Source organism: Spinacia oleracea, chromosome 2, assembly GCF_020520425.1.
Source record: "Spinacia oleracea cultivar Varoflay chromosome 2, BTI_SOV_V1, whole genome shotgun sequence".
Lineage (NCBI taxonomy): Eukaryota > Viridiplantae > Streptophyta > Magnoliopsida > Caryophyllales > Amaranthaceae > Spinacia > Spinacia oleracea.
In genome coordinates this window covers 46,441,011-46,468,018 of record NC_079488.1, presented here as the reverse complement: position 1 = coordinate 46,468,018, position 27,008 = coordinate 46,441,011, and the positions used below count along the sequence as shown (strand labels likewise).

General features: G+C 37.7%; 1 protein-coding gene across 1 annotated transcript; it reads right to left on the bottom strand.

Moving 5' to 3' along the window:
* Positions 1-3,127: 3,127 nt before the first annotated feature.
* LOC110785006 (AP-5 complex subunit mu) lies at positions 3,128-12,662 on the bottom strand. Its single transcript, XM_021989446.2, has 8 exons — positions 12,426-12,662; positions 12,110-12,262; positions 10,666-10,974; positions 8,329-8,609; positions 7,348-8,234; positions 6,620-6,676; positions 4,292-4,339; positions 3,128-3,559 (listed from the first exon to the last, which is right to left on the bottom strand). Exons 1-8 carry the CDS (start codon positions 12,533-12,535, stop codon positions 3,488-3,490), a joined length of 1,917 nt encoding a protein of 638 aa, XP_021845138.1. The 5' UTR covers positions 12,536-12,662; the 3' UTR covers positions 3,128-3,487.
* Between the last annotated feature and the right edge of the window lie 14,346 nt (positions 12,663-27,008).

Genomic DNA, 27,008 nt, shown 5'->3' with positions numbered 1-27,008 from the left:
CAAAATTCTGAATAAGCCGATACGTTTTCACACGGGCGATAATGCCTTGATAATTCTTTACGTTTTATATTAAAAGGTTATTTTAGAAAAGAGGGAATTGTCGGGGTGTTACATATCAGCACATCCATTTGTGCTAGAAAATATATAATATATTTGAGATTTTGAGAATATAGATAAGGTTTTATAAGCAGCGAATGTTTAGATTTCATAATACATAATGATCCCACGTATTAAAATACATACTTATAAAATTTAATTTTCATTGAAAAAACATACGGAGTACTTCCTAGTAAAAATATAATAAAAAAGCTTTTTTGCCAATAACCCCTTATTGAATTAGGACCGAATATTGTATTATTATCTACGATTAAAAAGGTTGATTTCACCTTTAAAGAAATCTTATTCGGAATTCTCAAACTCCGTAAAATTATATTAAAAAGTTTCGTTTGAAATGACATATGTGTTGATCCCTCTTGCTAAGGGGGTCACTACTACACTGCTATAACATCTACTCGATCTAACTGCGAGAACTCGTGCTTGATTCTTGACTAGAGAAAATAACCAAATTTTTAAATGTGACAAACCAAATTATGGGATCATTTTAGTAAATAAAACATCAAACTTAATATTGAATATTTTTGTCAACTTTAACTATGATTTTTTGGTAAATCGTTATCTTTATGGGGACTATCTGATAATTAATTTACCTCATTATCAAAAAAGAGTTGGTTGTTAAAAATATAATTTATTTTTTAAAAATTATATACTACATATTTTTCTGATTACACAAAGGCTTACAATAAAACTTAAAGATACCAGAAAATGTTTACCAATCTCCAAATGAAATTTGTATTACCGTATGTCTAAACCTGTAAAACAGTAACGTTATCCAAAAATATAACTCCGTACGTTGTAAATGAATTGTTTAGATCAAACTTCGAAGAGTTAGCCTTTAATTACTAAGTTTGGCTAAGATTACACAAGATTATATAACTTTTGAAGAAATTAAATTTAAATAAAAATAAACTCAAGTAAAATAGATGTGTAACTCTTAACATTTTCATAAACATCTACTGAGTAAGTTGTTTACTTCTTGTTATAATACAAAATTATGACCCACTACCAAGATTAGAAAAAATAGCTAGAACACATGAATGTGTTATAATATTATCTACGATTATAAAGGATCATTTCACCTTTACATAAATCATATTTAGAATTCTCAAACTCGGTAAAATGATAAAAAGATTTATGTTTGCAATGACTTACGTGCTGATACCCCTTGCTACAATGGTCACTACTAAGCTGTTACAACATCTACTCTAACTGCGCAAACCTGTGTTCGATTCTTCTCAGGAGAATAAGTAACCAAATTTTTAATTGCGGATCAAAACCATTTTACGGGATCATTTTAGTCATGAAAAGATCAAAATATTAGATAATTTTTTGGTTACTCGTTTCCTTTATGGAGAATGCACTTATTGCTTTTATGGGGAATTAAAGATAATTAATTGTTGATTGTGTTGGGAACTTAAAACAAATTTGAAATTCAAAATTAAAATTTCAAAACACATTTCAAATTTCAGTTTGAAATTTTCAAAAGAGATAGAATCTTTTAAAATTGAGGTGGCATATTATAAGTGGTGGTACCTCTATCATCATCCAGAGAAATGAAAAGTTTAATTGGGGGAAGTTATTATTTTTGCTGATTATTTCAGATTACTCATTTATTATCATGTGGTTTGGCCCAAGTGAAGAAGCTTTCCGTTTCTTTTCTGGGTTTTACACATTTGACTCAATTTTTTTTTGGGGCCCCCAAATTTTGGGGCCCAGTGTTGTGTATCCGGCTAGACCTCTTCAAAGTCGTGCCTGATGACGAGTGTGGTATATAATAGGGTAAGTTCGAATGTTTACATATATATCATTTTATACAATGTTCAGTGTGCATCAGAAGAACACAAGTGCAAATGTAAACATACCATTAACAAACGTTAGGTGGTTTTGAGCATGTGCAGCAAAATATGGTTTATTCACCCTGGTGCACAATGTTCACTGTGCACCTTGTTTTTAAATGAACATATAGTTCAAATACAAAGAACATACCGTTCATACCCAAAGAACTTATAGTAATTGAACATATAGTTCAAATACAAAGAACATATAATTTAAATATTTCACTTATACATGTACGTTGAAATCACTCTTCATGTTCATTAGATGCTCAATGAATGTTCAACAGGGTGCACATGAGCAATCTGCACCCGGGTGTATAATCCAAATTGCACATGTGCAGGGTACGCGACCACATAGGGCCTTAAAATTGGTATTTCAATATTACAATTTCACTATATGCAAAAAGAAAACATGTGAATTGGTTGTTAAATTATTGGATTTTGGATGCATTTTGAATCTACTTGTTAAATCTTCAACTTGATAAAATTTTCTTGACAATTTAGTAAAATTTTCTTGTTAATGAAAATCGTAAGTGTATCTTTAAACAATGAATTAAGGACCCAATTTTAAAAATATGTCATTCGGCTAAGGCCATTGTAGGCATTCTTAGCATTGCCTTGGAAAATTTATGATCTAATTTGCAGGAATGAGCATCATATACATATGTTCATGATCTAATTGCACTATTCACATGGAAGTTCTCATGATGCTATTTTATCTTTCAAAATAATATTTTTTTATGTCGACGGGGTAATAAAACAGGCCAAGTTTGTTCCTAGTGTAGCTGGCCCTTTCTCCTTAGTCGGAGGGAATGTAATTCGCTTTGTGTGTAAAAGAGAATCCTTTGTACTTTCCACTTTCCAAGGTTTAAAATTAGGTTGGAGTCACCTATTTTTGTCAAAACTTCTATTTTGGGATTGGGTACTTGAAAAGTAATTGGAATCTCTTATCCTCCAAATTGGTCCTTTATAGTATAAATGTGATATCAATGCATCTCTTGACTCTTGGTAATGCTCTGGTCCATGCAGGTTTTGCAATGAAAACTCGAAACGTGTCTTAGCGGATTAAGACGTCTCATGCCCCTGATGTTTTCTTTGCCGAAAAAGCAAGTACGGAAGACGACCATCTTCTTGGTCTATCCGAGAATTACAGCAAGAATGCATATATATCAGCGTTTATGCAAAATGTCCTTTATTCCTTTCAACTTCCACAACAATATGCCACTTTTGGGGCTTGTGTGGACATCCCAGATGCCCATGAAATGACAAAAGTAGCTGTAAAAACAAAATTATCCTCGCATTGTCAGAAGCAAAGGGGTTCCTGTAACTAAGTTACATAAGCCAAGCTTTTCTCATTTATCACAAGTCATCAACCACAGTTGCCAGAATATACAAGTTGCAGTAAAAATTTGATGGAACAAGTACAGATCTCCTTTTACCGCATACAGCACCAGTATTCGTCCCAAACAACTTTACGAGTATGGTAGATCATAAGAGTAGTTTAGTTGAACTTCGGTCCTAAGACTCCTAACTCCTTAGGCAACAGGCATGGCAGCAGAAGGGCATTTCCCCAATGTATTCCACAATGTATATTCCCCCGAACTTACCTGTCGTGTTGAAACATGCTTCATATTAGTCCGTCAGATATAATCAGGGATAATGTATTTATCAGGCACAAATGTGATGAATCAGACCAAATTCAACAGATAAAGAGGTGCTCATCTTATCCTATACTTTTCACTTGAAGCCACAACACATATCAGGTACCCCAAATCCAAGTGCAACCTATTCACCAGTACTATGGTCCCAGGATTATGCAGTGCTTAAATTTAAGACTAAAAGCTAGTGTTTACAATAGAATAAGTCTCTCAACTCATCTGAAAAGACATACAGCTAAAAGTAAAGGCACCCCAGAAAACCAAAGGGATCCATGTTTTCAATGAGAAATCCGGGAAAAACTAAAGCTTACAAATGAAGTAAGAAAGGAAGCTCATACACAATCCACGTTCTACTTAGAATCAAAGTGATACATGCTCCATGAAGCACAACCTATGAATCTATGATGATTAGTTTTGGAAGTTATTTCCTAAGTACAAGAAACATGCTACAGAAGACATCTTTATTCACAATAATTCAAGCAACTGGAGGCAAAAATTGAGTGTGTGGAAGAAGGGGGGGCAATAGAAGACAAGAAAAAGGGATGATCAAAAGATTTTACTTAACTAATACCAAGTTTTTTCCACTTTCCAAAAACTTATCTCATGTTTCGATACATTAAGAACTAGAGAATTTTAACATGATCTGAAGTTGCAACTAAAAGTTTATGAACAACAAATTACCTGAGTAGAAAACTCAATAGGTGCTTTAACAACAGGATAGATGCGTACCTGATGCAAAACAAATAGAAGTATAAGAAACAAAGAAAACACAACAACCTGATCAATAAATCTATAACAATCAGGGACATGATTAATCTAAAATAAGGTGTTCTGGTCTTAATTTATTAAGGTTCGGTCTGATCTAGTCTGGTTGGATAACTTGATGTAATTAAACTTTAATCGTACATTTGTGCTATTGTATAAGAAAACAAAAACTTATCATGTGAAATCTCATTAGATCCGTCTCAATGTACTTTTTAAAAATATCTAATTTTCATACTTTTCATTAGCACACAATGACACAATTAAACAAGTTAGGATATAGTCTTGAAAGACACTTCCTAGATTTGTGTATCTTTCCTTTCAAAAAATAAAAAACAGAACAATGACACAATTAGGCTCCGTTTGGTAGGGTGTAAAACGATTTTCATGGAAAACGATTTTGCCCTTTCAATCATTTTACGTTGTTTGGTTTGGCAAAGGATGGAAAACAATTTTCCATAAACCCCTCAAAGGTAGAAAAACATTTTCCATTTGAAAGGGAGGGAAACCACTTTCCACCTTTCCTCCATGCCCCCCCCCCCCCCTTCTCCATTTTTCCCTTCAATCTTCACTATCTTCTCCCATTTTCTTTTAAGGAACCAAACAAAGGAAAACTTGTTTGGAATTGTGTTTTCCCTTGAATAATGTTTTCCATGGAAAATCATTTTGCACTGAGAACATTTTACATCAAACCAAACGAAGCCTTAAAGATACTTAGTAATAGTTAACAGAAAGAAGAAGTTAAGGTCTGAATCTTTTTGGTATTCTTACAAGAATGAGAAAATGAGTTTCTGAAATAAGGTGAGGAAAGCCTAGCCTACATTCACTGCACACTACAAAAAGTCTACACAGGTTGGAAGAGTTGCAAAGAGAAAAGAGATCCTAAAACTCAATGACAGTTGCTTCTCTTGAAATCGTAATCAAAAGATGTACAGAAAATTACTTGTAAAAGAACCAAAAGTTAGGCGCTTGTAAATGGGAACTAGAAGATATTGATTGGTTTGGTAGTTTAATGACAGATTGTTGGTACTTGGTAGGGTTTTTGATGTCTGGTTACTGTAATGAAGTGTGGTGTATTCTCCCTTTGGCCTAGGTTAAGGCCTTGAGAGCCTTCCTAGATGGGTTCCTCATCATTGGCGGTTACAGGGGATGCCCTCTATTTTTTTTGTGATTGTAACAAACTAATAACAACTTGGAGGGTAAGGGTGAGTTTATCCCAAGTCTTAAGGTGAGCCTCGAGTCTAAGTCTTGGGATAATTTGGTAAAAGACTACAGCAAGTCTTGAAGTGAGTTTGAAAATCCAAGACTCACTTAAGACTCCACTTTTTCTCCAACCAAATCAAATTATACCACATCACCATACTTTATCCTATTTAATTATCTTATTTTAGGAGTTTAGTTGAGTCTGAGGTGAGTCTGGGATAATGTGTAAAAATAGGGAGAGTCTTGTGTGAGACTGAATAATGAAAAAGTTAGTGGAAAGTTGATGTGGCAGAGTCTGAAGATTGGGGGTAAGTCTGAGGGATAAACTCACCCTAATGAGTTTAATACTCGACAGTTCAATGGGCCAATTTCTAAAAGTAGCAAATGCGAAGTGTGTAGATTAAAAACAAATCGTCAGAAGAGGAAAGTGAGTATATCGTGAGAGGTAGAGGAGATTCACCTCTTGTTGGAATGTATATGGGCCTTCCCATGATTAGCCCACACAACACATGTGACATGACACACTACTTTAACAAACACAAGTTCGCTCGCCAATTCCCAGAATTACTGATTGAAGTCTACATCAAAAAATCTTACACGAGCATCTTCATGCAGTCAAGAAAGTTCAATATAGGGACGAAATAACTGGAAAATTTTCTATTCCTTCACAACCACCCCCCCTCCCTCCTTTCCTCTTCTCCCTCGCCCAGGAAACAAAAGGAATGACGGACGTCTGACTGGCAGAGTATTTTCGAGCAGGTTTGATTGGCAACTTATTCTGATAATAATGTTTAAGGCATTATGCTTGGCATTTACCAATTACCATGTCAATTTGACATTACCATGTTGAACAAACAGATCTATATAGCTCATAGAACTCTAATTAGTAAGTGCCAAACTACATTTTGATCAGCAACTTTTGGCACCCGGAACTGGAAGTCCTCGTAACTGAACACTTAAATGTACATAACTAAACTTTTGCAGGATACCAAAGCAGCAAGACAGAAACTGGAGCAAGAAGAAAGAGATAACCTATGAACTTACATGTTTCGCATCAATGGACATTCCAGATAATGAAGCCCCCATGATCTTGAAGGACACCTACAAAAACATGCACCAAAATCATTGTAAGATGATATGCAAAGCCAATTCTATTACACATCTTGCCATCTTGGAAACAAGAGAGCCATTTTTTTGCAGATGATGCATTAACCATATTTTTCTCACAACATCGGATCAGAGCACACCAACGGAATTTTAATAGTTCCCATAATATGAGCGACCTCTCTATTATCACAAAGGTTAGGCTGCGTATATCCAATCTCCCCTACCAGTCTACTACACAAAAGTGGGAACCTCTTTAATGGTATTGGGGTATGTTTGTGATGGAGGAATGACTCTCGATATAAATGAAGCTTGCCAAGTAACTTCAACTGGAGGACAGCTAGAGAAAATGGAATTGAACATCACTATAAAGGAAAAGTTAAAAAAATCAAAAACTTCCAAATGGCAGAACCGCAGAACTGAGACTTGCTAAGTCAAAAGATTATAATGCATTGACAATTATGAACATCAATGAAGAGCTTATATTGTATAAGTTTCTCTTAATTTAAATAAAATTGCTTGATTGGAATAATGAATAATTAAAACAACCAAACAGTGAAATCAGCAAGCATTGTAATACTCTCCAGGAAATGTAACACAGGAGAGACATCAGTCAAAAGACAAGGACCAGAGATAATCAAGAATTTGAAGGAGTTAGGTCTACGCACTTTAGCATAATCATAAGCCTGCCAACAAAATGGTTCTTCTAAATCAATTGGTGGAAGATCTTTTCTCATCTTCTCCTCCAGAAACTCCTCAATATTTACATTACTTGCATTCTCCATTTCAGTATCACTATCTTCATCATATGTTGTCTTTCTCACTGAACCAAGAGATTTTTGTGTCTGTAGGCGTGCAAATTTAACAGTTCCTGGAAATGTTGCTTCAAAACTCTTTCCTGAAGCTCCTCGCCCACTTGTTATGATTTTCCATTCAATCGAGTGATCTGTAGCAGACACAGTTCCAATAGACGGTGTCCCACTGAAGGAGAGCACCCTTCTTCGAGGGAAGGGCATTGTTATTGTACAAAATTCCATTGCAAGCGGAGCCTTATAGCCATCCATAAGTCGTAATTTGAACAAAAATGCACCTTCATTTTCTGACACCATGGAGAGCTGGTAAAATCCCTTGACTGGAGGTCCAAGGTTGCAGAATGTCATGTAATGCATTAAAGTGAAATTTCCAAAAGGTGGTGAAAACATTAGAGCTTGCTTATCAATGCCTCGCTCCGGAACTTGAACACATGGATGGAAAGACAAAACCTCAATACGAGAGTTGTTCAGGCCAGTCAAGGGAAAGGAAACATCAGGCAACCCCTCCAGTTCTGCTCGGCAGTTAACTTGGCCTGAGATCGAAATGCTATCAGGAATCTCATCACGGTCGTACATGGAGGCATTGATTGTCTCGTAGATAGTGAACAGCATTCTCTGCTTTCCTCGGTAAAGATAGGGCTTCCATGCTGGCTGCTTGATATCTGCAGGTGGCACATCTATGGAAGAGAAGCCGTTCAGCCTAATAGCTGAAAGATTGGAGTAGCTAAGATCCAACAGTGTACCTGCATCAAAAGAAAACAAGTGCACATAATATAACTAAATTCATAATCATCGTCAAAAATGTTAATGAAGAATAACATAACAAAATATACCAACCAAAGGGCATTGAGCTGCTGATGAAAGATTGTAAAGCATCTTTTTCCAGAGGCTTTTGAGCATCCGACATGACAGAGCCAGCTAGAGAAGCAGGGGATAAAGTGGAAGCAGGGACTGATACAGGAGCAGCTTTGCCTCTCGCAGATATACCTGATATTCCAATGCTTCCGGTTAGAGAATCAAGCAGCCCTCCTACAGATGGTGATGCACTAACAGCTATCTCAGGTTCAGCAAAATCCCCAGTGAGTATGTCACCAATGACATGCGCAAACATAAAAGCCCTGACAAGTTCAAGAACCGAACAAACTCAGCAATTAGTATAGATATCAATTTCTAGAAGCAGGAAGACATAAAGAGAGGCATCAACAAGTTCCTCAAAAAGGCACATCTGACAACACACAACTCTGCAGTAGATGAGCTACAAAATAATTAACATCAGAAATAATTCATTCCAATTAACAGCTACTCCATAATGGACAACAAGAAAAACAGTGTCATTCTCATAGACTCTGTCATAGTCAGTTACAAGACTTACAACCTTTCTTTTCTAAGAAAGTTGTCCTCGTCAGGTTCCTCCACTAAGAATTGTCGAGATGTCATCTCGTGTGCCCCTCGCAACTTCTTCCGTGGTTCCTCGATGTGGGATATTTTCCAAGGTTTTGCTCATCACTTCCTCTAGAGTACCAGCCTGTACACTTCAGCACTCATAGTCTCAACCCCCTTGCCCCCTTGCGATCCTCAATCGATCGGCAAACTTAGGCAAACTGGCGTTGTGACTATGGCCCACTTCCAATCCCTTTGAAGTGATTTACTCATGAGGTTACTCCATCTTCGTGGAGAAAGGACTCTCCATCCTTTTCCCAAAAGTCAACCCCTCCGAGGGCCTCTTTTAGTTCGAATGATAGTCTCACCAACTATCCATTCGCTTGCTTGAGATAGCTCATGTGCTCGGGAGCAATAATATATATGCTCGTACTCTCTTTCTTAAGTAATAAAGTGATGTGTTGTGTTGCCTTCATACTTTTGTTTGTGTTTTCATAGGCCAGTCTTTACTAGGCCATTACGGAAAGTCTCTAAAGGCGCTAGTGAGTGAAAAATATTTAGCTCGAATAACATTTCTCTAACTTTGCCCTATAAGGGTAACTGGAGCAAGACTAACAGAGTAGATAGAAGGAAAATGGAGGGAGTATATGCAATACTTCCTCTATTTTAACTTAGTTGCAACCAAATCAATTGAATAACGGACCAAAAAGGAGAGATAAAGGGAAAGGGTCAAAGGTGTGTATTTGTATATACCATTGTTTGTAATACACAGGTAGTACAAAAGGAGAAAAAAAATAAAAGACTCACTTATTCACAAGATAATGGTATATTTGTAATACTTGTGTAGAAACTTCCAATGTTAAGCTTCATTGTAAGTAATGTAAAAAAGTTACCTAAAAATAAATTCAAGAATTAATACCTTCAACTCCATATCATTTAACTGATTGTAATCATTCCATATAATTTTTCATTTAAATACTAATGCACTAAAATACTTTGGTTTGAAATACCAATGTACTCTTACTTGTCACAGTTTTAAGCTTTATATACCAATACAGTAACTAATACCTCATACTCTGTACAAATGTGAGTAACCTTAAATCACACTCGAGAAGGTATGGAGAGACAAGTTAGGTATATAAGGGTAAGGTCAAGTCTTGTATGCGTATGGCCGATATGGGCCTACCCTTGCCTCAACAACATTCTCCTACCATAAAGTTCCTCACTTTTCCATTATGCGCGGTTTCCGGTTCACTAATATATTGAATTATATGCTAATAAAAGTTATAAGAAATTGATATTTAGAAAATTTATATTGAAATTAATCAAATGATATCCAACAACATAAATTTTTTCTACTACCTTAACTACCAATTACGGTCAATATTTAAAATGTTTGACCACATAAATAGTAAAAGTGAGGAACTTTATGGGATGGAGGAAGTATAAGATTGTTGTTCAAAACTAGCCAAGAGACAGAAAGATGTATTTTTGACTAGCTAGCAAAGCATAAAGATTTACAAAAGAAAGGCTTGACCAACTTTTAGATTCACTTACATGTTTAGGAGTATTTTATATGAACTTTTGAAATTAAATAACTAGAAATCATTCAAGTAGCAAAGACAGGTCCAGGGGGATTCAAGCTTTGATACGCAAAATTTTCTTAAAACCGGATTTTACTTTTTTACGTGATGCCACTATACAAAACAGAAATAGGGAGAAGAAACAATAAACCCGGAAGATAAAGTTGCTTGAAGCAAAACCATAATAATCTCAGCAGGTAACATACCATACCCTGTGATGGATGGAAGATCAAGCAATAAAGAGGATAAATTTGGGTCCATGCCAATGGCTGTTCCACAATCAGATCTCTTATACAATCTCTCATATGCTTTAACATGCTTCGCCTCAACTAGTGGCAATACCAAGATGCAGTAGGGTCCTTTTACATGAAGAATTAATGGCCATAACATGTAGTCCTTTTCCTCTTCATGGTTTATATGGAGACTTATGATGTGGCGCATAATAGGGTCATCAACCCAGGAATCTGATCCCTGAACTGATTCGGCAACACGTATGCCCGAACCACGAGCAGATCCCTCCCTGTAATGGTACAATTAAATAGTTACATCATCATAAAGACCACAATTGTGTCGTGTTAGTCAAACAAAAAGGAGGAACTAAACAGTCAAACACACAGGCCTCGTGAAATAGCATAATAGAAAAAACTGGACAGTTTCATATAAATCAGACTTATCATAACCAACTCAAGTTGAAGTGAAGGTACTTGCCTAGTGCACAAGAAGAAAAGCAGATAAATAAAATAAGCAAATATATATGAATATGTCCCTATACACATGCATGGGCGCATATCACATAAACACAAACACTGAAACAGAAAGAATGGACCCTGAAGGTTGACAATACTAGAGAACATCCGTATTTCTTCTAATGAATACTTAATCTTGAATTAACTCCTATTGTGTTATTCCATGATAAAAGAGTACTCCGTATCCATCTTCAGCACTTTAGAGAAATTTATGTTATTATTAAGCGTAATCGTAATTTTGTGAATAAAATAATTTCAGTGTGCTATATAATCCATTATATGTTGAAGACAACAAAAAAAGTTTCATAGAAATACCTTCAATTGTGCAAACCTAATTTCATGATTCTACCACTTGAAATCAATTGGCTCACACCAAGGATAGCTTACAAACTTCTCTTATTACATAATTCTTCCACTCAAAATGCCTTGAAGTGTAGTACACTAAAGCCTGTCTCACTTCCTAACAATGAGAATTACCTACGATATACATGGAAGTTCCAAGTTAAGAGCTTCAACTATGGTTTCAAACATTCTCCCTTTATTTCACAATTCAAATAGATCGTTCTCCTTTTGATTGTATATTTCAAATAATAATATCTTTATGCAGTTCATTCATTGCTCCCCTAAACTATCCCTATTATACCGACACTCTAACAGTCTATAATATTACAGACCTTCTATAATATTCATGAAAAGTCAACTCAGAAAATTACAGTGAAATGGGAGGAATCCATTAGGTGAACGTGTATCTGTTGACATTTCCATATCCATTAGCATCTACCAAACACGGAGTAGATGATTCTCTTCTTCACATACTTCACATTTATCATATTAACATGAAGAAAATAACTAAACACAACATAAATTTTTATTTGTATCAAGACATTATTGATAAAACAGTAAAATAACCTCTTCCTTCGATTTGTAAATGCCTCGGAAAACTCCGAATCATTCGGAAGCGAAGTCGATACTGTAGGCTTATCATCATCGTTTCCATTTGCAACTTTCTCGTTCTCCGATTTGCAGACAGCGCGCCATCGGCGCTCCACAGTAGGAAACCTCCTATCCAATTCAATTTGCAGTTGATGTTAACCGAATTGGATATATTGAATTTAGGTTAAACAGCAATGAAATTGACGATTGAATTCACGGAGAAAACAAAATGTTAGGGTTAAAATTTTAATTGCAAAACGAAGAAATATGGAGGATGAACTAGAACGGCAACCTGGAGAAGACGACGAAATCGACATTGTTGAGGACCCAAAGAGCTCTGATGTTGCATCTGCTGCTGATGTTGCTACTCCTCGTCGCCGTCGTCGTCGTCGTCGTCGGCATGATGAATCGATTGATGATTTGGAGCTGTTTTACTTTCCAGTGTACTCTCAAAATGGTGTTTTATTTTCGTGTGCACAGAGTCAACACTTAACAACAAAAATGTTGTATCGCAGTTGTTTCGGTAAACTTGTCTGGTTTGCACTTACTTAAATATAGGGAGCATTCTATTCACCTTAGGCTCTATTTGGTTCAATATTAGTAAAGCAAGGGAAGAGAAGAGAAAGAAAGGGAAAAGAAGGGAAGAAAAAGGAAATGAAATAAAATATATTTTCTCATATTTGGTATAACTTTAGTAAAGGAAGGGGAATGAAGGAAAGGGAAAAAGTGGGTTTAGTATTTAATATTTTGTTTGACAGATTTTAATTTTTTCTTTCCTTTCAAATTCCTCCAATTTTGGGAGGCAAATTTGTCAAATACAACCTAATAAAGTTCCCTTTTGCCAATTACAACCTCAAATTTCTAATTTGTCAATTACAACTTAAACTTGTACATCCATTTTAAATTACAACCCGAAATCATTTTCCGGCAAAAATCACCGAAAGATGATATCATAACGTTATTAAAAAAAAACTTACGAAGTACATAATATCTATAAAAAAATATTTTTTCAATATTTTTATTTTTTTTGTTTTAATTCTTATTTATCGATTTAATTTTTTTTTTTCATAGAACTTATGTAATTATTTTTTTAATAAACATTATCACATCATTTTTCGGTGATTTTTGCCGGAAAACAACTTCGGGTTGTAATTTAAAATGGATGTATAAGTTTAAGGTGGTAATAGACAAAATTAAAAATTTAAGGTTGTAATTGACAAATAGAGAACTTTATGAGTTTGTATTTGGCAAATTTTCCATTTTGGGAGGAAAGGAAAGTGAAACTTTTATAAAGGGAGCTTTCCTTTCAATTCCATTCCTTTCCTTTCATTTCCCATATAATTTTTTGTACCAAATACAAGAAACGTTATTTTCCTTTTCCTTTCTTTTCTTTTCCTTCCAATTTCCCCCAACCAAATAAAGCCTTAAAAACAAAAAATTAAGGTCTAATAAGTTTAGATAAGTTCAGATAAATTCCAATAAATTCATATAAGTTCCAATATTAATAATGACATTATTATTTAGTATTATTAATATTAAAATTTTTATAATAATTTGTATTAATTTATATTAATTATTATTATTATTTATTTTTATTTATTTATTTTTATTATTTATTTTATTTATTATTTTTGTTTTTATTTATTATAATTATTATTAATTTATTATTTATTATTTATTACTTATCTATTATTTAATACTTATCTATTATTTATTATTTATTATTTACTATTTATTATTTATTATTATTGTTGTTATTATTGTTAATATTATTAATGATGTGGCCTAAAATGTGGCAGGCTCTACTTGTATCTAATAAGGGGCAACACATGATTTATGCTTACTAGGCAAAGGCATATGACTAAGCAAATCATCTCTAAAACGCACAGTATAAAAGCCCAAAAGCCCTATAGAGGCCCAAATACTACAAAGGCACCTTAGGCCTTTCTTCTGAAAACACCAGATAAGGACACATGTCCTTATCTCGGAGATCAGCCAATCATATCACTAGGGTTTTTGGAATATTTCCCAAAACCCTAGCCCTATATATAGTTCAAATCCCAAGGTAAAAGAGCAATCAATACAGAGTTACCTACCTTAAAACTATTCTGCTCTGCCTTCTCTCTACAAACTACTTCTCTCTCTAGCCAATACTTACTTAGGCATCGGAGGAAATATTCTTATAGGAATATTCTTGTTTTGCAGATTGCAGGAAGATCGTGCCAGTGATGAGTCATATTTGTATAGGGTATTATAGGCGCATTTAGGTTGCATTATTAGGCATTTATATCATTTTAGTTGCATTTAGGATCATATTTGCATAAGTTATCGTTGTCGTACTCTATTACACCCCGTTTGTGTTTTCTTAATGTTTCAGGTGATTTTACGGCCATTTGGATGCTTTCGGAGTGTTATGAGTTGATTTTGATGATGAACGGATGGAATGTTGACTCGAGGATCATTGCATATATCTAGGGATAATTTTGAGTCAACAATGAAGCTAAACGCTATTTTTCTAAGCATCAAAACGGACAAGCGTTCACTCTTTTGATGATATCTCAAGTTCTACATGTCGGAATGAGGCGATTTTTATTGTCCTAGAAAGTAGACTTCAAGAGCTTTCCAACGACAGGTCACACGTCCTTATAGGCATTGTAGAACAAGAGTTATGATATAAACAAGATGGCTCGACTATCCGATTCGCCCGAAGCCCAAAATGATGGCCCAATCTTCCCCTTTGGGCGCGAAAACCAGCGACCCACCAGCGGGCCCGCTGGTTTCTCCTCCCAGCTACTTCCATGCGGGTTCGTTGCGTCGTTTCTCGTGATCGTTCAATTAAATGATAACTTATGTAATTATTATTATTCTCCTTTTTTGTTTAGAATTTAGGAAACACTAAAATACCTCAAGGGAATTAATGTATTCCCTTATGCTTTTATTTTCTTTTACGTTTTTCAATTCCTTAGAACGCTTTTCACGTTAGTTTTGCTTTTCTTCCCTTTTCCATTGTTGAACCCTAGCTTTTCAATTTTCAATTCATCAATCTAGAGGTAATTCAAGAATCGTTTTTTTTGCTTTAATTTATTATTATTGTTTTTGTTCCTTAGTTTAATTTTTCCTTTGATTATGAAATTCATGTTTATTATTTCTATCATGTTTGTTAATTCAATTATGAGCGAGTAGTCGTATTCTAGGGCTAAGTAAGGGAAGCCATGTTTATACCATGATTATTATGCATAAAGTTTGTTAATTTATAGACTATTGCTTGAGTATTCCGATTGATTTGTTTTAATTGTTGATTCATGTTATCGGCCAATTTCATGAATTGATTATCTAGCTAATAGGAATTAGAATCGAAAGATCGTATTTTTAGAGGCTTAGTACAATTTGCAATTCTGATTATGTTAGCGACCGTACTGCATATGTTGAATTGAAAGTGTTAAGACCCGACCGTAGGATTAACATGTACTTTAATTATTCGGCTTAGTTTATTCATTTCTGGATTGATTTGTGTTCTTGGATTGTATAAGCATGGTGAACCGAACAGACGCCCTAGACCTTTTAATTCATTGATAATTTCACATTTACATTATTGCTTTAGCTTCATTAGTTAATAATATCCAACATCAACTTTCGTTATTGAAATAGTTCGTATAATTGGGCAAAAACTAATAGAACTTGTCTCCCTGTGGGATCGACCCGTATTTGCTAAGTATCTGCTATCAACAGACACCGTGCACTTGCGGTATCACTTTTTAATTCATCAAGTTTTTGGCGCCGTTGCCGGGGAGACGACTAGATTCTATTAGTTTTAGTTTGATTATTTGAACTGTTTCCATTGTCTCATTGGAACTCTCAGTTCCAATTGAGGCAAATCTCACTGCGTTTTCTTTCGTTGTTGTTTATGCCCAGGTGTGAGGGGGTCGAAAAAGCACGAGGCTAATGCGTGACCTCGTCCCTCGTGGGTGTGACGATTCTTTTTATTCAATCAAGTGTAATTGGATTTCCTGTGAGTTTACACCCAATTGACTAGTAATATAGGAGTCGCCATTCAGTTTTTAACGACAATGAGAAAAACTGACAAAACCCGGTTATCGTGACATAAAGGGAGTGCAATTATGTTTGACCACGACGGTCGTAGGTTCCCTTGTGATCCCTGGTGTGGGGATCTCTCAACATACACCCGCAAGGTAGAGATTGAGGGTTCGGGGGACTGTAACTACCGAGAGGAGTACTTCGCTCGTCGATAACTCTAGAGGCAGGATATCCTTACTAGCTCAGCATAAATAATTGAAGGGACATGCGTTAACTATTAAACTAATCTGAGTTGATTTTAGCAATATGCAACATATAATACTAGATCGATCGTGATTATCTGATTTAAATAGTATTAAGGGACCTAGCATGATAATCCAATTTCCCGAAAATATTATATTTGTTAGGCGTGATAGAACACTCAGATTTAGTTAGTTTAACAGTTCATAAAAAGGGCGAGGAAAGCAATTAAATCATCGAGAAGGGGCACATTACGACGCACCCTTGAGAGGTGCGTCACGGTTCTCAGAAAACTAACCACTTTGACTTTGCTATTTCTCCTTTTTATTTAACGAATCTCAATTATGGGACAAGATACGTTCTGTTCGATTTATGGATCGATTGCGACAGAACGCGTGAACGATTTCGCAGCGTGAGGCTTAGGCTAAGGGTTGGAGTCAATACTCAGAATATAATTGTGTGTGTGTGTGTGTGTGTGTGTGTGTGTTCTTTTCACGTCGAATTTAGGGGTCTATTTATAGGCAAGAGTTCGTGGAAAGATAGAATTGCAGAGTTCTAATCCACAAAGAATTAGGAAAAAACACGTACCCAGGTATTTTCAGCGCCCAGGCCTGGGCGCCGAAGATTTCGGCGCCCAGAGCCAGGCGTTGAAAATAGGGTCTGGGCTGTTTTCTTTAGTCAGATTCGGATTCCTGAAATCCGTAGAGTTTGAGACTTAATCGAGTCTTTTAGCGCGTATCAATTTTATGACGGAATGCGTCTGGGCCCGTTACGAACTCTAGGCTCGTTAGGATTTTAATTAATACGTAACTCTTATTTCCGAATCATATTAGGAATAGGATTCTCGTAGTTTTCTATCTCATTTAGGAATTATGTTGGAATGCAACACCTAATTCTGACAGGTTTCTATCCTTTATGATTTGCCACTTTTAGAAGCTACCTTTTACGGCAGTTACTATTTTTAGCAGGTTTCCATAAATAGCAGGTTTCTATAAATAGCAGGTTTCGGGTGAAATGAAAAGGGGAATTGAGATTCGTTTATTTTATAGGAGATGCGTTGTCAAGTGGAGATTTATGCTTTCATCATCGAACCTTCCCCTTTCGGAAATGGGGACAAAAGTAGGTGTCTACAGTTAGCCCCCACTTTGACTGAGTCTTGGAGTAAGACGATGGTCAAAATTTTAGACGGAGTGCGTCACACAAGCCATGGTGTATGTGACCTGTTTTGCGAGGGTCTCACGAGCCCCCGAGTGATAACATTTGACTTAAGGGTCATCACTTGAAGTGTCGACATATCCCTCACGTGTCATTGGGATTTGTCAACTGATAGTATAGAAACTTCCTCACTTTGTCATTGGAAGGATCTAAAGGTGCGTAGAAACTCCCTTACTTTGTCATTGGGAGTAACTACAGATGTTTTCAAAATCAAAGCTATAAAGTGTAATTGGGCCTGGCCAAGCCCAATCACGAGGTAAAATGTATTTAAAGATTCTCATTTTCAGGGCTAGCTAAACGAGAAAACCCCCTTGTTTTTATGGGACGTAAAACGAAGGAAAATCCAGCACATCGCTCTTTTTTTGGAAAAAACGGAAAACCAATCCTTTTAATTTTTGGAAAAGGGAAAACCAGAAAAAGTTATCGCTGCAGCGACTAAGGACCTGCACGGTTAGTGATGCAGACCCCGCCGGCTAAAGATGGCGAGCCTGTCCGCTAAGGGTGGACACCCCGTCCGATAGAAGTGGACGAATCTGGTTTTGAAATTTGAAAATAAGGACCTACGCGGTTTGTGACGTAGACCCCGCCGGCTAAAGATGGCGAACCTGTCCGCTAAGGGTGGACACCCCGTCCGATAGAAGTGGACGAATCTGTTTTGAAGTTTGTTTGCTTTTTTTGAAAATAAGGACCTACGTGGTTTGTGACGTAGACCCCGCCGACTGAAGATGGCGAGCCTGTTTTAATTTTGAAGACTTCATTTTTTCGAAAACTGAGGACCTGCGCGGCCAGTGACGCAGACCCCGCCCGCTGAAGGTGGGCGAGCCCTGTCCGCTAAGGGTGGACGCCCCGCTCGCTGGAGGTGAGCGAACCTGAATTCGTCTTTTCGATTTGGGATTCGTGTGCCGCGATCTTGCCCGATTGAGGTGGGCCAGTCCCTATTTCATTTTTTTTCTTGTGATTTCTTTTGAGAATTTCTTTTGTTCATTCTTGCAAGAGCGAATTCTTTCGAGGGATGCTCGGATTTTAGTTGTAACCTGAATGTGGGTTGATAACGTGCTTAGACGGACCATTGTCTTGTGGTCATCATCTTTCATGGTTTTGAGCTAGTCCTTACGGCTCAATTTTGCCACCACCTGGGTCCTTGATTGGGGGACCATGTATAAGTATCAACGACGACCTTTGTCTTGAGGTCGTAAACCGGTTTTTTTTTCTTTCGAGATTATCCAAACACGGGACTTTGTACAACGTAGTCTGGGAATATTTTTTTTAACTTTGCATAATATTTTCTTTCGAGCCACCAAGTACTCGTGCTTGGCGGTCAGTTCTTGTCAAAGAGGTTCTTTGGGGATACGCATTTTGTAATGTCCTTGATTGTGTTTGGGATTGTGCTCGTAAGTGCGAGCGACCCTTGTAGTGGTGTGCTACTCTTGACAAAGCCGTGAGGTGCGACTTTCAGAAATCAGCAATTTTCAAGTCGAATGGATATGGCAGGGCCCAATAGAAGTTAGGGCCTTTTTTTGAGCCTGGGTTCATTTTCGGCGCCCAGGCCTGGGCGTTGAAATAATTCACGCCCAGGTGGGGCGTTGAAAGTGTTGTTTGGGCTGGTCTTTTGATGACACAGTTGGCCTCTTGTTCATTCGTTTATTTCACTTGGAAGTTCTATGTATTCTCTTCTCTTTTGTTTTTTCTTTATTTTTAGAACGTGATGATTTTCTTGAGAAGCCGTAGCCGATTGGTGGACTACGGTGCTTGTCGCTTTGGGGCAATTATTTTAAGGAACCGTTGCTCTCTAAGGCGTACAGTTATTGCAACAGTTGGGCGAGTCTATATGGCCCGAGGAACATACCTTGAGGCGTAAGACTTTGATCGCTCTTGTATATATTTTTTTCTTTTGAATGCGTTCGTGAATGATGACATGTATGTGCGAACGAGTGTTCATAGAATATAATGGCCATTGTGTGCGGTCCATTAATCAGCTTGCTTGAATCATTTTTTTTTGAGCAATGACTGATTTTGAATAGTTTGCTTAGAAGCTTGATAGGTTTCAAGCCCATTCATGAAGTGGGCTCAAACATCGTGCCCTTTCGATTGTTCAAACATTTGCTTCGAGATTTTTATTTTGCTATGGTTGTTTCGTCGCTTGGAGCCCCCAAGTAGGCATGTTGGGATGCTTCTTTTTGGCGTACGATTTTTATAGGTTCTTTCGAGAAAGATGCCTTGGGGTTCCGCTCGTGTAGGTGCGAGCTATCCCTTCCATGGTAGGTAATATTTTGCTACTTTTAATCCTTAATGTAGAAGTCGTGTGGCTTGCACGATAAGTAGTCTTTGCCTCTTTTACACATGCTCTTTGGTCGTGCCCGCATTAGTGCAATATGCCTTACTCTTTTTTTAGACTTGTACCGTGGGACGGTTGAACTTATGGTGCAACGTAGGCTTGTGTGGCCTAACGGCGTATCTTAGAACATTCCTCCAGGCGTTGGGATATCATTATTATTTTTGCATTGGAGTACTTCATCATGCCTCGTTCAGGTGTTTGAACAAGTGTAGCACCTTCAGCATGGGTTTGCGCGGCTTATTACTTCGTTCGATGCGAGGATTCATAGGTGTTTCTTTCTTATTTTTATATCTGGGCAAAACTTGGCTAGCAGAAAGATTCAGCGCCCAGGCTGGGGCGTTAAAGATATCGGCGCCCAGCTCTGGGCGTTCAAAATGATTTCCGGGTATATTTTGACAGTTCTTATCCTTGATTTTTTTCTTTCGCTTTTGCTTTGGAACGAGGTAGACTGTGTAACGGGCGCTTGTAGGGCGAGCGTTATGTGCAGTAGTTTGATCGGAGTTTTGGTGACTCGCGATTTTCAGTTACCCTTGTTAGTGGGGTGACTTTATATATTCTAAGTAGTGCTTTAGAATTTGGGAGGGGTTGTAGCCATTCTAAGGTTCGTTTTACACGATTAAAGCTTAGGATTGTGCCCCTATGATGTATGTATAGCATTAGCGTCGAGAATTTGTGATGAAATCGTCATTTCGAGCTTTTTTAGAGTGTTTTTCTCAAGCCTCCAATTGTAGCTACGGGATTGGCTTGGTGCTATAATGCTTTGCATACGTTTTTATGCATTCATGGTGACACGGATCATGAATAGTTTGAACCAGACTCGTTTAGTGCGAGGTATGTTCGAGTAGTGATTTTGCTGCTTCTCTTGTAAATGTCGTATTGTGTGATATTGCCATGGTCAAGGTAGTCCCATGTCGAAGTGTGCCTTGACCAAAAGCTAGGTGCCTTTCTTTACCCATAATCATATTTGGAAAGCCTTTGACTTACTTGCAACATTGAGATAAACGCATACTTAGCTTAAACCAACGACACTTTATTATGTTCGAAGAAGTCTTTAAAAATCATTTGAAAATTATTTAAAATCCCAGTCCTACTGTGTACAATCCGAGGTGTCCTAAGTATGTTGACTTATAGAAGGGTTCGTACAGGATTACATGAGTGAATCAAAATACTGTTACGATTTTTGGAATGCTGTCTAAGGATTTGCTGGAAGCCAGGGTGCAGGCGTCAAGATATTACTTGTGCCCGTTTGGCATATGTTTTAGGCTTTTAGGGCCATCTTTTCCAGAATTGCGGGAATATAAACCGTTGTCAAATTAACTTAGATTTACTTGGTGTATGTCCGTACAAAAGGTCAAGGTATACTTAGTTCTTTCCCTAGCTCTTTCACTTCAATTTTTTTAGCCCCCAGTTGCTATTATGTCTTCCCATTAATGATGCTTTTAGATTTCGATTTTAGATGCCCGTGCTACATGTCTGAGTGGGGTGAGCCTTGGTTAAGTGCCAAGTCCTATTGATAATGTCTAATTTTTTTTTTCAAAGGGGATTCGCAGGCATTTGAATTACCATGAACGGGTGCCCTGAGGTCGAAGGAACGATGGGGCGACGCCGTAGAACAATCTTTTTCATTGCAAGCTTACTGCCTTTACTACTTGTTGGGGATCATGACCGTGTCTAGTGGTGAAAGAAGGTTTTTAAGCGAACGACCATGTCTAGTGGTGAAAGAAGGTTTTTTTTAAGTGAGTTAGTTCGCTTTAGGGAGGGTCAAGTCGAGTACTTTAGAGGTCATGGACGCTTGCGCTAGCCCCCATTCAATTGAGGCAAAGCGATCTTTTGAGTCTTGGCTAAGTGCCTAGGAGTGTGAGTGCTCCTTCTGGCAAGGGTATGTGCCCTTATTATTTTTCGATGTGTGCTCATTAATTTTGGCATCTTGATGACTTGGATTCTTCCTTTGACTTAAATTTTTCTTTCGACTTGGATTGCAAGTAATTAAATTTCAATAAGGGACTTCTATTTTTTATTCTTGTTTTTCTATAGGCTTTAATATTTTGCGAATTGGTTGGACCGAATCATGCATTGCCTACGTATCCGCCTTAAATAGATTTAATTTGGAATCAGGTCTTGCGTAGTTCTTAGCCTAGAAAATGGTTTCTTAGAATGCCGAATTCGATAAGTATGTTCTGAGGTGGAAACATATTATTTGAAACGGTAGAATAAGTGAAGTTTATTATTATTTTAATCTGCTGCCTTGCCGTAAGCCAAAAATTTGTTTTACATTTTTTCGAGTACATGTATTTTTTAGTGGTACGTATATATGAATACGTGCTGTACCCCTCCAAGTGTTCGTTATTTTTCCGTGTATGTGCGGATAAAATGATGAGCACTTCTGGACAAAATTTGGCAAGCAGAGAGAATCAGCGCCCAGACTGGGGCGCTAAAGATTCCGGCGCCCAGCTCTGGGCGCTGAAAATGATATATGGGCAGATTTTTTGGTTTTGTGCCAAATATTTGTGAATCTTTTTTGCGCGCTAAATGTTTTTTTTTCTTTTTAGACGAACTTTTAAAGGCGCTTTGCAAAGTTTGCTTTTTTATTATTTATTATTTTTTTTTGTATTTTTCATTTGTTTTCTTTTTATTCGTGACTCAAGACGGCTTGAAAGATGGGTTGAATGAGATAGGATAAGTTGTATAGGTATTGGTCAAGCTTAAGGATTACATCTTCTAGGACTCACAATTTGCAGCCTCAAGCTAGTGTCATGAGTTTACATCAACCAAGGCCAATGAGTAGCATGGGGACGGCTCAAGGGTATATCAACAGGATGTATTCAAACAAGTTGTATGGTCATTATACTAATGGTGATGTAAGAGCAGGTTTGGGCTTTGGAGATAACGGGTATGATGCACGTGTCAATGGCCGTGCGTGGTTTGCGGTTGACAACAAGTTCAAGAACAAGAGTCGAGGTAATGGTTTCTTGGGTTATGGCAATGAGAACATGGATGGATTAAATGAGCTGACAGGGGCCCCAGAGCGAAGGCGTCTAAGAACATAAGGATTGGAAAGGGTAGACATCGTAGAATTTTATGATTTGGATTGGTTGACTCAATTCTTTTCCTTCGTTTACTTGGGTAAATTTCGCACTTTGGGAGGTACGGGCAAAGTATTTCATGGCTCGCTCTTTCGCTTCCCCTTTTCTCTTTCTATTTTTTCCTTTTGCATGGGATTTCTCCCCAACATAAATCTTCAAAATTTTCATTTGGGCTAAAAGGTAGATGGTTGTGGTCTTTGAGTCACGAGGCGAGACTGAGTGAGCCTCGTTTGGTAGGCCTATAGTGGACCTTTTAAATTGTCTTACTTTGCAAGCGTATTTAATCGTTTCTTAAAATGTGCAAATAGCGTAGATTCAAAATGTTGTTTTTACCTTATTGAAATTTAACGAAAGAATTACATCGAAAATAATTTTTGCTTCTTTTCAGATTCCAGTTTCTGGGATTTAATTGGAAGTTGTGATCTAGACTCGAACTTTCATTAATTTTTCTGATTATAACCCGTGTAGGAATATAAGGAGGTGGCCTAGACTCAAAATAATAACGTGGCGTAAGCCTATAATACTTGACCAAGCGACTCTCAGACTTAGGTTAATTGGACCATCACTTTCATTGGTTGACACTTTAGATTTTAACCCTTGGGTGTTCATTTGTCATGCGCCATTTTGCTTAATGTTGGCAAGGTAGTTAATTGGGGAGATCGAATTTTTATTTTTGCAAGACTAGAATCATTAGTGCGGCTTCTCTCTTAGTGTGTATTGCTTTTACCCCAATGGTAGTCTTATTGCATGCCGATTTGGGTATTTTCATGGTTGGTCATGTTGCATTCATGGAAAATCTTTTAGTCCGTACTTAGTAGTATTTCAAGGAGCGAGTGGCTCGAGAGGACTATGATAGTCGTGACCCAATGTGATCATAAGCCTTGAGGCCATTAATTTTTTTGCTAACGGTATTGACACCTTAAGTTCACTTTGGGGGTTGTGCGACTATGGGGGAATGATTTCCAGAATGTGACCGTTTCCATTTTGCAAATACTATAATATATTCTTTTTGTTGGTGAGAGAGTATTGAGGCCGTGGATTCCTAGCAAGGGATGACAATTACATATGGGTGCTCATTGATTTAAATGTTAGGAAGGGAGACTCAATATGGTTTAACCTTTTACCTTGCAGAACGACACCAAGTATTAGGACCGATTCTATGGATAAGACAACTAAGACTTAGGATTTGGATTGTACTTTGGCATGGCCTAGTCTAGACTCGGATTTATTTGAACATTTATTTTTTTCTTGATGACTTTATTCGAACATTATTTTTTGAATATTTTTCCCATGTGACATTGAAGGTCGTTTAATTAGCATGCTCGGTTTTGGTGCCGAGCATTGTCGTCGTAGGAGGCCTAACAACGACACAAAGAGTTATTTATTTTTTATTTTTTAGTCGCTTTTAGAGTCGAGTGCCTTTTCATACGCCCTTGCAGCAATTTTTACGAAAATTCTTTTTTGCTACGTATATTTTTTCATGCGCGGGCACCGAGGCTGCTGTGCCTGACCAAAAGGCCAGGCAGCAACTTCAGCGCCCAGCAGTGGGCGTGAGAAATTTTGGCGCCCAGCCAGGGGCATTGAAAATGTGTCCCTGGCTGGTTCTCGTTTTCTGTTTGCGTATGCTTTTGTTTTTGCGACTTTAGTTTTGCGTGCTTGCCTTATAACGTCCTTTACGCGTTGTGCAGCGTTTGTGGGATTCGTTACCGGCCATCCCGAGTGTCGCTTATTTTTGTGGCGATCGTTCGGGCTTGCGGAATACGTATTTTAGTATAACTCTTTGGCCAATTGGTTCATGAATGTTTGGGCAATTTTTTTTAGGTCGTTGGTTTTCTAGCATAATTTGTCTAGCATTATTCGTACGCACAATCATAACATAGTCACACAGTTCGCTACACATAACTACATTACAAACATGGATTTGAAAATTAAATATGTCACGTAGTTTATGATAGGCTTCTATGGGTAGTTTATTTGCGCCTGGCTTGGTACCGCTTCTATCGTAGATCCAACACATGCCTCGGTCGAGGTAGTGTCTTCAACAGACGAATTTCGCCCAAGAGGCCAACCCGCAAGTGCAAGCCAAGGGGGCATGCAGGCGAGAGGGACCTAATGGGCGAGCGATTGGGTTCGGGATAGGTGTACTACCTGCACAAGTACCGAGTGGGAAACATGCGCGGCGTATGCACCCCCCTATTGGCGGGAAAAGGTATCCTTAGTCCCAACTGCCGAGGGAGCCGAGATTCGTTATGCGGTTCTGCCCGTTCACATTAATATGCTGATTTTCAGGTCGACCCAACTTGATGGGGAAATAAACGCGGGGTAGGATCGTTTCACCCTTCGGCTATTTTGATTACCTACAAGCACGAGTATTTCCTTCACTATCCCCAGTGGAGTCGCCACTGTGAGGGGGTCGAAAAAGCACGAGGCTAATGCGTGACCTCGTCCCTCGTGGGTGTGACGATTCTTTTTATTCAATCAAGTGTAATTGGATTTCCTGTGAGTTTACACCCAATTGACTAGTAATATAGGAGTCGCCATTCAGTTTTTAACGACAATGAGAAAAACGGACAAAACCCGATTATCGTGACATAAAGGGAGTGCAATTATGTTTGACCACGACGGCCGTAGGTTCCCTTGTGATCCCTGGTGTGGGGATCTCTCAACATACACCCGCAAGGTAGAGATTGAGGGTTCGGGGGACTGTAACTACCGAGAGGAGTACTTCGCTCGTCGATAACTCTAGAGGCAGGATATCCTTACTAGCTCAGCATAAATAATTGAAGGGACATGTGTTAACTATTAAACTAATCTGAGTTGATTTTAGCAATATGCAACATATAATACTAATTCGATCGTGATTATCTGATTTAAATAGCATTAAGGGACCTAGCATGATAATCCGATTTCCCAAAAATATTATATTTGTTAGGCGTGATAGAACAATCAGATTTAGTTAGTTTAACAGTTCATAAAAAGGGCGAGGAAAGCAGTTAAATCATCGAAAAGGGACACATTACGACGCACCCTTGAGAGGTGCGTCACGGTTCTCAGAAAACTAACCACTTTGACTTTGCTATTTCTCCTTTTTATTTAACGAATCTCAATTATGGGACAGGATACGTTCTGTTCGATTTATGGATCGATTGCGACAGAACGCGTGAACAATTTCGCAGCGTGAGGCTTAGGCTAAGGGTTGGAGTCAATACTCAGAATATAATTGTGTGTGTGTGTGTGTGTTCTTTTCACGTCGAATTTAGGGGTCTATTTATAGGGAAGAGTTCGTGGAAAGATAGAATTGCAGAGTTCTAATCCACAAAGAATTAGGAAAAAACACGTACCCAGGTATTTTCAGCGCCAAGGCCTGGGCGCCGAAGATTTCGGCGCCCAGAGCCAGGCGTTGAAAATAGGGTCTGGGCTGTTTTCTTTAGTCAGATTCGGATTCCTGAAATCCGTAGAGTTTGAGAGTTAATCGAGTCTTTTAGCGCGTATCAATTTTATGACGGAATGCGTCTGGGCCCGTTACGAACTCTAGGCTCGTTAGGATTTTAATTAATACGTAACTCTTATTTCCGAATCATATTAGGAATAGAATTCTCGCAGTTTTCTATCTCATTTAGGATTTATGTTGGAATGCAACACCTAATTCTGAAAGGTTTCTATCCTTTATGATTTGCCACTTTTAGAAGCTACCTTTTACGGCAGTTACTATTTTTAGCAGGTTTCCATAAATAGCAGGTTTCTATAAATAGCAGGTTTCGGGTGAAATGAAAAGGGGAATTGAGATTCGTTTATTTTATAGGAGATGCGTTGTCAAGTGGAGATTTATACTTTCATCATCGAACCTTTCCCTTTCGGGAATGGGGACAAAAGTAGGTGTCTACAGGTTATAATCAGAAAGATTAATGAAAGCTTGAGTCTAAATCACAACTTCAAGTTAAATCCCGGAAACCGGAATCTGAAAAGA